This window comes from Rana temporaria, chromosome 4 (assembly GCF_905171775.1).
Source record: "Rana temporaria chromosome 4, aRanTem1.1, whole genome shotgun sequence".
Taxonomy (NCBI): Eukaryota; Metazoa; Chordata; class Amphibia; order Anura; family Ranidae; genus Rana; species Rana temporaria.
Genome location: NC_053492.1, coordinates 309091510 through 309104218, shown reverse-complemented (window position 1 = coordinate 309104218; position 12709 = coordinate 309091510). Strand labels below are relative to the sequence as shown.

At 43.7% G+C, this 12709-nt stretch overlaps 1 protein-coding gene across 8 annotated transcripts in view; it reads right to left on the bottom strand.

The window, feature by feature from the left end:
• The window catches only part of SASH1 (SAM and SH3 domain containing 1), a 257520-nt gene that overhangs the window by 48774 nt on the left and 196037 nt on the right, over positions 1 to 12709 (bottom strand). For all 8 annotated transcript variants that reach the window (XM_040350581.1, XM_040350582.1, XM_040350585.1 and 5 more), the window contains 2 exons: positions 939 to 1074; positions 376 to 545 (listed from right to left, as the gene is read on the bottom strand). In XM_040350581.1, coding sequence (XP_040206515.1) covers positions 376 to 545; positions 939 to 1074 — 306 coding nt within the window. The remainder of the gene's footprint in view (positions 1 to 375; positions 546 to 938; positions 1075 to 12709) is intronic.

The following is a 12709-nucleotide window of genomic DNA, read 5'->3' as shown; positions in this document are numbered from 1 at the left end:
GCCAATTGTGTGCATGCAAAGACACAGCCATTGGATGATGCAGGCACCTCCGAGTCATGGCCAGCTTTATAGGACTAGCTGTTAGCAATTACCTAAGTGCTCTTACAAACATGCTCAGCAAAACTTGATTTAATTTATAATTTGCTGTGATTTCTGAATAAATGCTCAGATCACAAATAAATAATTTTGCAGCATCAAGCTTTCCTGAACATTTAAAAAAAAAAATCAGCTATTTTGTCCAAGAGCACAGAAATGCTTCATATTGGGCCAGCCATGTGGTATGTCCAGGGTTATATTTAGAAAGCAGTCAGTGCACAAATCTTTACTATGTACATAATAATTAGTAGAAAAGCAACAAACAATTTCCATGCTAACCTTAAGTTTCAGAGAATCAGAGTCATAAGGGCTGGGGGTGAAATCTGTATGAACTTTGGCTCGGCCACAGAAAGGTCCTCTGTATGGCGGCTCCTCATCATCACCATCCTCAGATTTGACGCTCTCTCTGTTGCTAGCAGATGAATCTGTTGTGCTGACAGTTTGGCCACCTGATAAAACAGATCCATAACAGAATGAAGTATTGGACTGAAAAAAATACTTCTCTATTTATTGTGAATGTTTCTCTTCCGAACTGTATTGCTGCAATCTGTACAATGGAAATGATCTTGTTTTACAGCTAGGACGGGTAATGAGGATATTATGCAGGCCTTTTAACATACAAAATATAGTTAAGCTACTAAATGAAGATGGGAAGAATGTTAAATGACAACAGACAAACAATTAAGCAGGCACATGTAGAAAACCATCTGCAGAAACATTCTGTCTCTCAATTGATATTCTGTGCACTTTGTAAGTAGAATCCTGTGACTAGAGTACATTCAGAGTGCTACAGTAGATGAAGGACTAGAAAAGATCAATATCTAAAGAACACTTATGCTTACTCATGGAACTTTGGCCACTCAAGGAACTTCGAAGACTTTCCACTGAGCCCCCAGCTTTGAGTTTTGGCTTATCAAGTGTGCTGGTGGGGGGATGAGGAGATTCAGGAGAGCCAGGCATGCCATCTATACTCGAGTCCTAGAAAACATCAATGGCAATATGAAGTTATAAAATGTCCTGAATCTCAAGAATCATGTACATTATTTAAGATGTTACCTACTTGCTTACTGGGCACCTATACCCCTTGCCTGCCCAGGCCAGCTTTCAGCTCTGTCACTTTTTGAATGACGCGATTCATGCTTATTGTACCCATATAAAAAATGTATATATATTTTTTAACACAAATAGAGCTTTCTTTTGGTGGTATTTAATCACCACTGGATTTTTTATTTTTTGCTTAACAAACAAAAACAGACCAAAAATGTGGAAAAAAAAAAAAAAACAGTTTTCATAGTTTGTTATAAAAGTTTGCAAACAGGTCATTTTTTCTGTGTTTGATGTGCGCTGATGGGGCTGCACTGATGGGCACCGATAGGCTGCACAGATGGCACTGAAGAGGCGGCAATGATCAGAAGGCACTAGTGAGGCTGCACTGAGAGATGGTATTGGTAGGTGGCACTGTTAGGTGGCATTGATAGGCAGCACTGATTGGCATTGATATGTGGCACTGGTTAGGAGCACTGGTGGTGACTCTGTGGGGCATATTTTCCTTTTACAGAAGCCGGCTTTATTTTTTTCTCCTCACGCTGTCAACATGAGGAAAAAAAAGCCAGCTTCCGTTAACATCATGTGATCAGCTGTCATTGGTTGACAGCTGATCACGTGGTAAAGGTCATGGTTATCACAGAGCGCGGGGCGTGTGCAGCACGAGCACAGGAGTACAACCATGTACGCCCTCCCGGCCATGTAAGCCTGTGCTGTAGACATGTTCCAGCTATAGCGCGGGCATTAAGTGGTTAAATCGACTTACTTTTGTATTTAGAATGAGAAAAAAATCAGACAAAGAGTATTTGTCAAAGGGTTAAATTACATCTTTCAAATTAAATAAAAATTAGTGGTGGAGATCCTTGTGTTTCAAGATAGGCTCCTTCATACAATCGTGTATGTGTGTGTGTATGTGTATGTGTATGTATGTGTATGTGTACTGTATATGTGTGTGTGCATCCCCTATTTTAGGAAGTGCTGTTAATAAATAAAAAAATACACACGATTACCCAGGTCACCAGGCTTTTTACCTTTTAAGCAGCCTAGGGCAGCTGTAGGGAAACACAAGTACAATAAATAAGGTACACGTGTACCTGGTCTCTAAGACCAGGCCTTTTCTGATTCTTTTTGCTTAAATCTGCATTTTTTGCTAGAAAATTACTTCGAACCCCCAACATAATTTTTTTTTGTAGCAGAGGCCCTAGAGAATAAAATGGTGGGTTTTGCATTTTTTCACATGATATTTGTGAAAATGTTTGGGGAAAAATACACTTTAATACACACAAACATAATATAATAACCATTTTTTTGGGTAAAATCTGAAATATGGTGTTATGCCAAGTACATAGATATCCAACAAGTCACCCTTTAAAATTGCGCATGCTCGTGGATTGGCGCCAAAAAAAGTATTTAAACATTTCTATAGGTGACGCTTTAAAAGTCATTACAGGTTACTAGTTTAGAGTTACACAGGAGGTCTGGTGCTAGAATTAATGCTTTCACATGTGTGGTGTGATCTCTGTTTACGTATGCGACCAATGCGCCCCTTTGCACGCAAACATGGGGGTATGGTTTTTACACGGTTTCTTCATTTTTTTAGCACTTTCTGCTGTCACAAGGAATGTAATCATCTCTTGTGACAGCAATAGGTAGTGATAAGTACTCTTTATGGAAATATCTAATAGACCTCACATTTTCTGATCACCAAGAGCAGTGTGATCAGATGCTTTCACAATGTAAAAATTATGCAGTTTACATCCAGGGAAACAAAGTGACAAAATACTTGTTGCTTCCAGTTTCCTATGCCATAGAGATAATCGAGGACCTTTTGGTCCTCGATCAGTTCTATGGTAACCCGTCAGAAACGCTGGCTTTATTCTGGGTATTTGCCGGTGGGACGGTATAGCTCAGAGAGGAACCGGAAGGCAACAGGAGGGGGAGGGCTACCCATCCTGTCACCTGAAAATAAATCCAGCGGCTAATTAGCTGTTAGGATGGCTTTTACAAAGAAGCAGATTGCCTCCTTAATACTGCAGCTACAGGTATCACCCCAGTGAACCGCTTAAAAGCTGCAACATATATGTACGTTAGGCGGTCTTCAAGTGGCTAAAGAGACTCCGAACTGGTTTGGAGAAAGCAAAGGGTGGGGGCACTTATGAGAGGACTGTTCAGAGCATTTAACTTTCTAATCATTATGACTGTTGGTGACATACTGAAAGTGAATACAGCAAAGATACTTAGGGGAGCAAATAAAGAAAAAAGAGAGAAAGAAAAATGAAAAAATAAAAAAAGTGAAATCTACATGAGTTTGGCTGCAATATATCACCAATGCAATTCCAATGTTAAAGTTACTTCTCAGTCACATACATCTGGATTGCTAATGAAGACCTGTGAAATCCTGACATGTTCTGGATTCATAAAATGTTGAGGCCAGAAACAGCAATAGCAGCAATAGCAGCTGGCATATTTCTCTCAGCACCAAAGCACTTTTTTTTTAAGTTAATGTCACTCATTGCTAGATTATATACTCTATTAAACAATATAGAAATGCTTACTGCTGCGGCTCTTTGCTAAGCTGAAAGCTAAAACAGAGTTTGTAACTTTGATTATCACATGATATAAGCAGACATGTGCTCTTTATTTCAGCCACGAGGGCTTTCAATATTGCACAGTAAACAGTTTGCCAATTAATGGAAAGGACTATGCTGGAAGCAACAGCAGTTACAGCCTTCTGCTGCACACAGGATTTCACTAAATTAAAACATGCTCTATTTTAAAACTTTAAGGCCCCATACTCACGACCAAACATGTCTGCTGAAACTGGTCCGCAGGCCAGTTTCAGCAGACATGTTTGGTCGTGTGTGTGCGCGAGCGGGCCGAATTCCAGCAAACATTTGCCCGCCGGGCCTTTTCCCAGCGGACAAATATTCCTGGACTTGTTTTAAAACAGTCCGCTGGAATCCTGCCCGCTCGGACATGTACGGTCGTCAGTACAGACCTACCGTACATGTCCAGGCGCCCGCCGTCCCTCGCATGCGTCGAATGACTTCGACGCATGCGTGGAAGCATTTTAAAGGCGGGCCGCCAACGTCGCTGCGTCATTGTCGCGGCGACACCGCGTCATCGACGCGGCGACACCGCGGACACGCCCCGCGTATTGTTTACGCGCGGACTTCTGTACGATGGTGTGTACAACCATCGTACAGAAGCCCTCTGGCAGACATGTATGGTGAAAACGGTCCGACGGACCGCTTTCACCATACATGTTTGTCCGTGTGTACCCGGCCTAAGAGTTAAAGAGTAGAAGCCACAAAGTGTGGTCTAATAATTTATTTAGGCTTTTTATGTCCCCCCCCCCCGATTCAGTTTTACTGTAATTTAAGCAGCTACGCCTACTGGCTACATTACAAATTAACATGTATTTCAAGCCAAAAGTTTTTTTTTTTTTTAGTTTTTGATGTGTGGGAAGTTATTAGAACCTCTGTCTAATTTTTACTGAGATGCAGGGCCTACTTTCTTTCTGTCCTGTTGATGTTTTACCAGGCAGGCCAAAAAAAAAAGTTATTCGAACTTTCTGTTTGATAAAACCGTGTCAATGGGAGAGAAAGGGACGTGTACATTTTGGAGATTTAGACAGCAATAAAAACCCAACGAGGTTTTAGTCCTGCTCTGATCTATCCAAAACTGAAAAGAAAAAAAAAGTTCTACATATGGGAGCAGACTGGAGAAATATTACTCCTTAATTGGGGTGCACTGTGCTAACACATGCGGTTCTGGGCGCTTTTCTGCTGCACACTACAACACAATGTGTATTATAATTAATGAAAGGCACCACAACAAACATACACAACAAGCTGTGCTAGGGCACATCACCGGGCATGCTATGTGTAATGGTGTATGAAATATTGTAGAAGCAATTTTTCTTGCACAGAGGCTCATTCAAAATGGGTAGACTGCCATAAGACAGCATGTTGTAGTGCACAGAATAGTGTGTTGTATTACATGCATTACCGCAGGATAAATGACCCCTTATACTTCCCTACTCAATAAAAAAAAAAGGGGGTTTGATTGGAGCTCTACATAACATACAAATCACATGATCGGGTGGATTGGTCAATGCCAATCGCTTCTTGCTATCACACTTGCTCTATTTTGAAATTGCAATTACCACAGGGTAGACTGCAGATATTGAGTTTAAAACGGATGCAATCAGACTTGTCAGTCATTATTTACATGCTAAAATATGCTTGTTTAAACCTATTGAAATGCAGTGGGCTGGAGGTTCTTATTCAACACAAACTCAGCAAGATTGCTGCAGACAAACCATTTAGCTTAGGAAAATTACAATGAGCAGAAATAGCATCTTGTCTTGTGCAATGACGCCAAGACGAGCTCAGACAGGCAAGTACATGGAACTTACAACTAGTCATAAAACTAGTTAAATGAAACCTGTAATTTGCATTCTGCAAGTCTAGCGGCAAATGGATTTAATTTATACAGTAGCAGCTGTCAGCTGGAAAACAGGAAACATAATGTGCTCTCTAAACCAAAATCTAAACCAAAATCTCTCCTTTGAGCATTGCCAATACCTAATAGGAACTAAATACACAGCATCAAAAATCCAATGAATATTAAGGAGTCTAATATAGAAGTTACTACCTAACACTTGTTTGGTTTAACCCGTGTGTATTTAGTGGCAGTAGCAATGACAATCCAGGCTCACACATGGTAGCCAGGCATAGGGTGACACACTGCTGTCTGCTGGCAGTCTCATAAATACAAATACTGGGCTAAGGCTTCATCTTTAAGGGAGGAGGGGAGGGGTGGCTGTTTCTAGCAAAGCTGAACTCAAGTACGAGGGGCTTAAAAACTAGCAACTCCACTGAGGGCTGTTGATGGGCGGTGTGTGTCTGATGCTACTACAGACACATGCGACTGGTTTTCTGATCTGGCTGAAAATGCCCATGGCCTTCATCTCAAGTCTACGGCAAGCTTAAAACCGGCTTCCCTTTTTGAAGCAACCTGGCAAGCCTGCATTGTGATATATACAAAGGTCTGTCGGATAAAACTGTTATTGAGGTCTTGGATGGTGCATCTATGTCTTCTCATGACATATGGAAAATTTGTGGGATACCAATAGATATTGTTACAAATTGTGTTCATATTACTAAGCATCATGACGGTCATAGCTGTGCCAATTTATATCCAATATATGATGAACACTGTCATGTTGCTCATTGGAGGAGTTGGGTTGTCATGTGAAGCTAGTAAAATATGTTTGAAAACGACTAATCTACTGTCAAACATAAAGCACAAATATAATTCAGTAACCTACAGCATTCAATTACATTTCAGTTCACTGGGGCCACATAAGTGATGAAGGTACAGCTGCTACTTTTGGTTAGTCGTTGCTCCAATCTAGCATTTGTAATAAATACAAGAATGTAAAATCTAATATTGTAGCATAATCAGCTTTACACAATGACAATGCATGTATAAAATCAATAAAACATTTCAAAATATATTGTTGCAATTACCCCTTTGGTGTTGTTGAGGTGCCACATCCAAAAGAATAATACGTTATTTGAGAAAGAAAAAAAAATGCTGATTTTTAAAGGCACCAGAAATCCTTAATTTTATTTTGTCTCTTTCTCAAAAACATATTTCAAATCTACTGCTAAATCTTTCAATCTACTGCCAACATTAATAATATAGCAACTCAACTTAAAGCAGAGTTCCACCCAAAATTGGAAGTTCCACTTAATCCATTCCTCGCCCCCTTACATGCCACATTTGGCATGTAATTTTTTTGGGGGGGGAGTGGGGGCTTCAGGAGGAGTGGGACTTCCTGTCACGGCCGGGTGCCCACACTTAGAATGAAGACGCCGGCCGGAGAGGAGCGGAGCCCCGACCGGCGCGTCGCTGGAACGTGGAGCAGGTGAGTGTATGTTTATTAAAAGCCAGCAGCTACACTTTTTGTAGCTGCTGACTTTTAATAAACATTAAAAATGACTGGAACACCCCTTTAAGCAAAATATTTCATTTTGTTTTGGATACAGTGAAGATGGGTCCTTCCCACAGGGAGAGGAATTGATGAACTTGTGCGTGACTTTCTGTGCACTCATTTAATCTGGTGTCACTGAGAAACACAGTAAGGCTGCTTTCACACTGGGCAGTGGAGCCGCGGTGACGGTATAGCCACGTTATTTGTAGCGCCGCTATACCGTCATATTTACCACGATATTCGGGCGATAGCAGTGTGGTATTAACCCCCGCTAGCGGCCGAAAAAGGGTTAATACCGCCCGCAATCGGGCTTTCACATTGAAGCCTGCAGGGCATGATTTTTTCATGCAGTATAGCAGCGCTATTTTTAGCGCTGTACCGCATGAAAAACGCCTCAATGTGAAAGGGGCCTAAAGAAAAACCTTAATGTGAATACTAAAAAAAAAAAAATCACCTGGAGCTAGGTTGGAATAACCCACTTTAAAAGAAGTTTGGGGGGTATTAAAAAAACAAAACAAAACAAAAACAACTCATACTCACCAAGGTGGATGCAGCATTGATTGAATGCTGCATCAATTCCACGCTGTATCTGTGCTTCGCTGCCTCTGCACTGCGAACTGAGTGATCAAACACCACTAACTGCTCAATTCTCCACTCCACTCTGAGCATAGAACTGTCAGTCACCATGTATTTGCTCTGCCCCTCCAGTGCTCACTGGAGCGCTGGGCTGGGGAGGGAGCAGCTGTCTCAGTCTCCCAGTATCTCACCGAGAGGCTGAGCCAGATGCCAGTCCAGGCATAGGAGTGGATCCTGACTGTAAAGTCAGGATCTTTCCACAGCCTGGACTGGCTGAAGGCCGCTGTTGGCTGAAAACGGGGTAACAGGAGTGCAGAGCAAACAATCCAGTGATAGGAGAAGTAGGGCCAAAAAAGCCTTGGCCCTGATTCTCCTTAAAATGTTATTTATAAAGTTTGCAATCCATATGTTATACCAAAATAATTTTTAGAATGTTTAGAACATCTCAGATGCGCAAAATAAAGTTTTCTGCATATCATTCAGCCCTATGGTCCTAATCACAAAAACAGTCCTGTTAGAACTGAAAAACTCAAGATTGTCTTTTGTTTAGGAATGTAAAAGAAGACAGGAATCCCATTTGCACAGGAAAAAAAATGCTCAAATGGAACAGAAGGTAAAGAGGCAGATTGAAGTAAAAGTCAGCCATCAACTGCTTGAGCGCAGCATTCAATTTAAATGTGTCAGGATGACATATTGGATGGATTAGTAAAGTAAACCACTATGTCAGCTCTCTCTAGCATGCAGATCGTTTGTCTTCTCTCATGAGTGAAAGACACACTCAGACATTTGCTCTTTTTCTTACGGTTTATAATACTCCCCAAATAATATAGGTTCAGAGTAGGGCTGCAACTAACGATTATTTTCATAATCGATTACCGTATTTTTCGCCGTATAAGACGCACCCAATTTTAAAGGAGAAAAATCTAGAAAAAAAGATTCTGAACCAAATACTGTAGTAAAATATTTGCCCCCCACTAGTCATCACCATCACACCACCCCCACATTAGTAATAGCCAGTAACATTGCCCCCACATTAGTAATAGCCAGTAACATTGCCCCCACATTAGTAATAGCCAGTAGCATTGCCCCCACATTAGTAATAGCCAGTAACATTGCACCCACATAGTAATAATAGCCAGTAACATTGCCCCCACATTAGTAATAGCAGCCAGTAACATTGCCCCCACATTAGTAATAGCAGCCAGTAACATTGCCCCCACATTAGTAATAGTAGTAACATTGCCCCCACATTAGTAATAGCAGCCAGTAACATTGCCCCCACATTAGTAATAGTAGTAACATTGCCCCCACATTAGTAATAGCAGCCAGTAACATTGCCCCCACATAGTAATAATAGCCAGTAACATTGCCCCCACATAGTAATAACAGCCAGTAACATTGCCCCCACATAGTACCGTAATTATAGCCAGTAACATTGACCCCACAACTCACTGTTGTTGCAGATGCATGGCAAGATCGCGGCGCGCGCTCTGCTAGGAATAAACAGATCCACGAGCAGAGCACTGATGACGTCAGCGCGCCGGGTGTACCAAGATGGCCGACCGCTCCGGAGCTAGGCCAAAGCCGCGGTCTTTCCTAAGGCCGCGGCGGCGGTGCGTTTCCCGCGGAACGTGGATCGGTCAGGCGAAACCGTGTATTCGCCGTATAAGACGCACCAAATTTTTCCCCCCAGTTTTGGGGAAGAAAAAGTGCGTCTTATACGGCGATTAATCGGATAATAGCCTTATTTGGGCCAATTTGTTGTTGGGCAGATTACAAAACACAAATTGCCGCAAAAACACATTACATGCTTTTCTGCAGCATCTCCATTGAAGTATATTAAAAAAAAAAAAAAAAATAGCACCGTTTTGCGTTAAAAAGTTGTGATACATTTGCCTATATGTCTCAGTGTACTGCTCCCTGCTAGCCATGGGTAGAGGTAGAAAGGAATTTCATGTGTGATTCATTCCTCTGACAGGTTATTGACGTGCTAATGTCCCCTCACTATTCTAAACGTTAATTGATCTATTGTGTTGTGTAAAGAAGATCTGTGGTTACCCTTAAAAGATGTGTATTGTATCATCAGGCTAAATGATTAGAGAAGTAGTATGTTAATTATTCTGATTGCTTCAGTGTAGTAATTAACTCCAGTGATGTCTTTATCTAAAGAAACCTGTCTGCAGGGTCGGCTCCGACTTGTCTCCTATAATCTGTATGGGAAACCCCACTGTGTGAGGGGGGGCGTTCCTAACAGGCTGTAACCACATATAAGCTGAGTTTTTGTGTCAATAAAGTGTCTTGTTCCAGCAGTAAGCTTGTCTCATGTGTGGCTTTCTGGGCGATTCCAGGGATATCCCTCCTCGTGGAATATCGGGGTGATTTTCGTTATGGGAAGAAGGGAACGTTGACGGGGATATCATACCGATACCGTCACAATTGGTTGGTAGCAGCGGGATCTTCCCTTCTATTCCCCTTTACACCCGGATTCCAAGCAGACACTGGAAGAACTACTGGAAGTTCGTGGAAGGATTGCTAGCAACAAAACCAAGCGGGTCATCATAGCAGAATCAATGGAGCTAGACCAGGAGGACGGGATTGCAGCAACGCCAGCAGTACAAGAGATGGAGACACCAGTGATTCAGGAGGAGGAATCGCCAGCCAACAAGCTAATGAGAGAGAAGCTAGCTTGGTTCGGCCCAAACCCAACGCCGGATGTGGTGCTGAAAGTGATGGACATGTTAGTAAACGCAGAGCTACAGAAGGATAAACAAATAAGGGACGCAGAACTACAGTTAAAACTGGCAGCAGTCCAACAAGCAGCCGCACCTTCTACGAACAGTGAGTACAGCACAGCAGACGCAAGGAAGATTCCGTTTAGCGCTTTTAAAGCTTTTGATGAAAAGGACTGTGAGATTGATAACTACCTGACGGATTTTGAGCGACAATGTAACCTGCACCGAATAGCTAGAGGAGAGTGGGTTTCAATATTGTCAGGCAAACTGTCAGGCAAAGCTTCTGATGCTTTCCGGACCGTGCCAGATCAGGATATCCATAGCTACGCCAGGGTTAAAGAAGCGCTCCTGGCTCGTTATGCAGTAACCCCAGAGTCCCACCGACAGAAGTTCAGGGACTCACGCAAAACCACGAAAGACTCTTATGCAGAATGGGCATGCCAGCTGTCCCTGTCGGCCTCTAACTGGGTTAACAGCAGCCAGGCCACCACCGCAGAGGACATTTTGCAACTAATGCTCCTGGAGCAATTTTACAATCACATCCAGACGGACGTCAAGGATTGGGTGAGAGATCGCAGGCCCATGACTCTACCAGAGGCCGCGAAGTTGGCGGATGAATATGCGGATACTCGCAAGACAAACCAGGTCACACCACGGGTACAACCCCCACAACCAACGGCGCCCTCACACCCACCAGCCGCTAGATACCAACCGCCTAACAGACCGATGACATATAGCCCTCGCTACCCACGCCAGGAGGACAACGAACAGCGCTGCTTCCGGTGCAAACAGTTGGGTCACTTCAAGCAGAATTGCCCCATGAATGACAACACCAGGTCAAATTGGTCTCAACCTGGGTACCGCCCACCAGCAGCAGCCCATTGTGTAGACTCAGCTTGGGATCCCCAGGAGCTGGGTCAGGAAGAACCATTGGGCACCCCTTACGAAGCCCTCATGGTACAATCTGTTATTACGGACAACAGGGAACACCATTGTCAGCTGGTCATGGGCGACAGCCATGAGCCGGAGGGGCCTTGGAGGGAGCTGGGCAGAAAGAGGCACCGCCAGCTACCCTCCAAGAAGAAGAGGTCCTGGAAGTCATTTAACCAGCGGACCTGGGAGGAGAAGAAGCGACTGGAGGAGATGGAATCGCAGCGGGCGTCCCAGATGCGGGCCGAGATGTTCGCCAAGGGCCCACCGGTGGCCCCTTACACCACCACCCAGTTCCTGATGATGAAGGACCACGTGGAGAGCCTGCAGGACATGAGCAAGCAGGAGCTGATCCGTGAGTACATGGAGCTGGAGGAGTGCATAAGCCGCATGGAGGAGGAGAACAACCACCTGAGGTCACAGCGGGCTGACCCCCCCAGGCTCCATGAACTGGAGATGGAGCTGGAGAAGCTCCAAGAGGAGAACCGGCGGCTGCGGAGGGAGCAGGGGGTGGCTGACCTTATGGGGCTCTGAGTCCCCTCTCTCCCCCCCCCGGACTCTGAGCACCAGTGCTACAACAAATATAACTTTTCCTTTTTTATGAATCTCCTGTGATTGTCACTTCAGAGCCATAACCTGCCCCCTCCCATAGCGGGACACCTAGACGGCGGCGCACAGACCCATTCGCTGTCCTCACACTGACTTCTGGTGACTTTGCAGATCGCACAAAGACTTGGGGACTGACCGGCGTGTGATCTGACGACCCGGTGACATACCTGAGTCTGAAGCAGTTGTCAAGGGAGGTCAGTCATGCCAAACGGAGTTAACCTCGGACTAAAAGCTCTGAACCCGTCAACCCTACTGGACCAGGGAAGGTCCAACCGGATTTGCCGGAGCAGGGAGCAAAAGGGGGGCCATTGTGATACATTTGCCTATATGTCTCAGTGTACTGCTCCCTGCTAGCCATGGGTAGAGGTAGAAAGGAATTTCATGTGTGATTCATTCCTCTGACAGGTTATTGACGTGCTAATGTCCCCTCACTATTCTAAACGTTAATTGATCTATTGTGTTGTGTAAAGAAGATCTGTGGTTACCCTTAAAAGATGTGTATTGTATCATCAGGCTAAATGATTAGAGAAGTAGTATGTTAATTATTCTGATTGCTTCAGTGTAGTAATTAACTCCAGTGATGTCTTTATCTAAAGAAACGTGTCTGCAGGGTCGGCTCCGACTTGTCTCCTATAATCTGTATGGGAAACCCCACTGTGTGAGGGGGGGCGTTCCTAACAGGCTGTAACCACATATAAGCTGAGTTTTTGTGTCAATA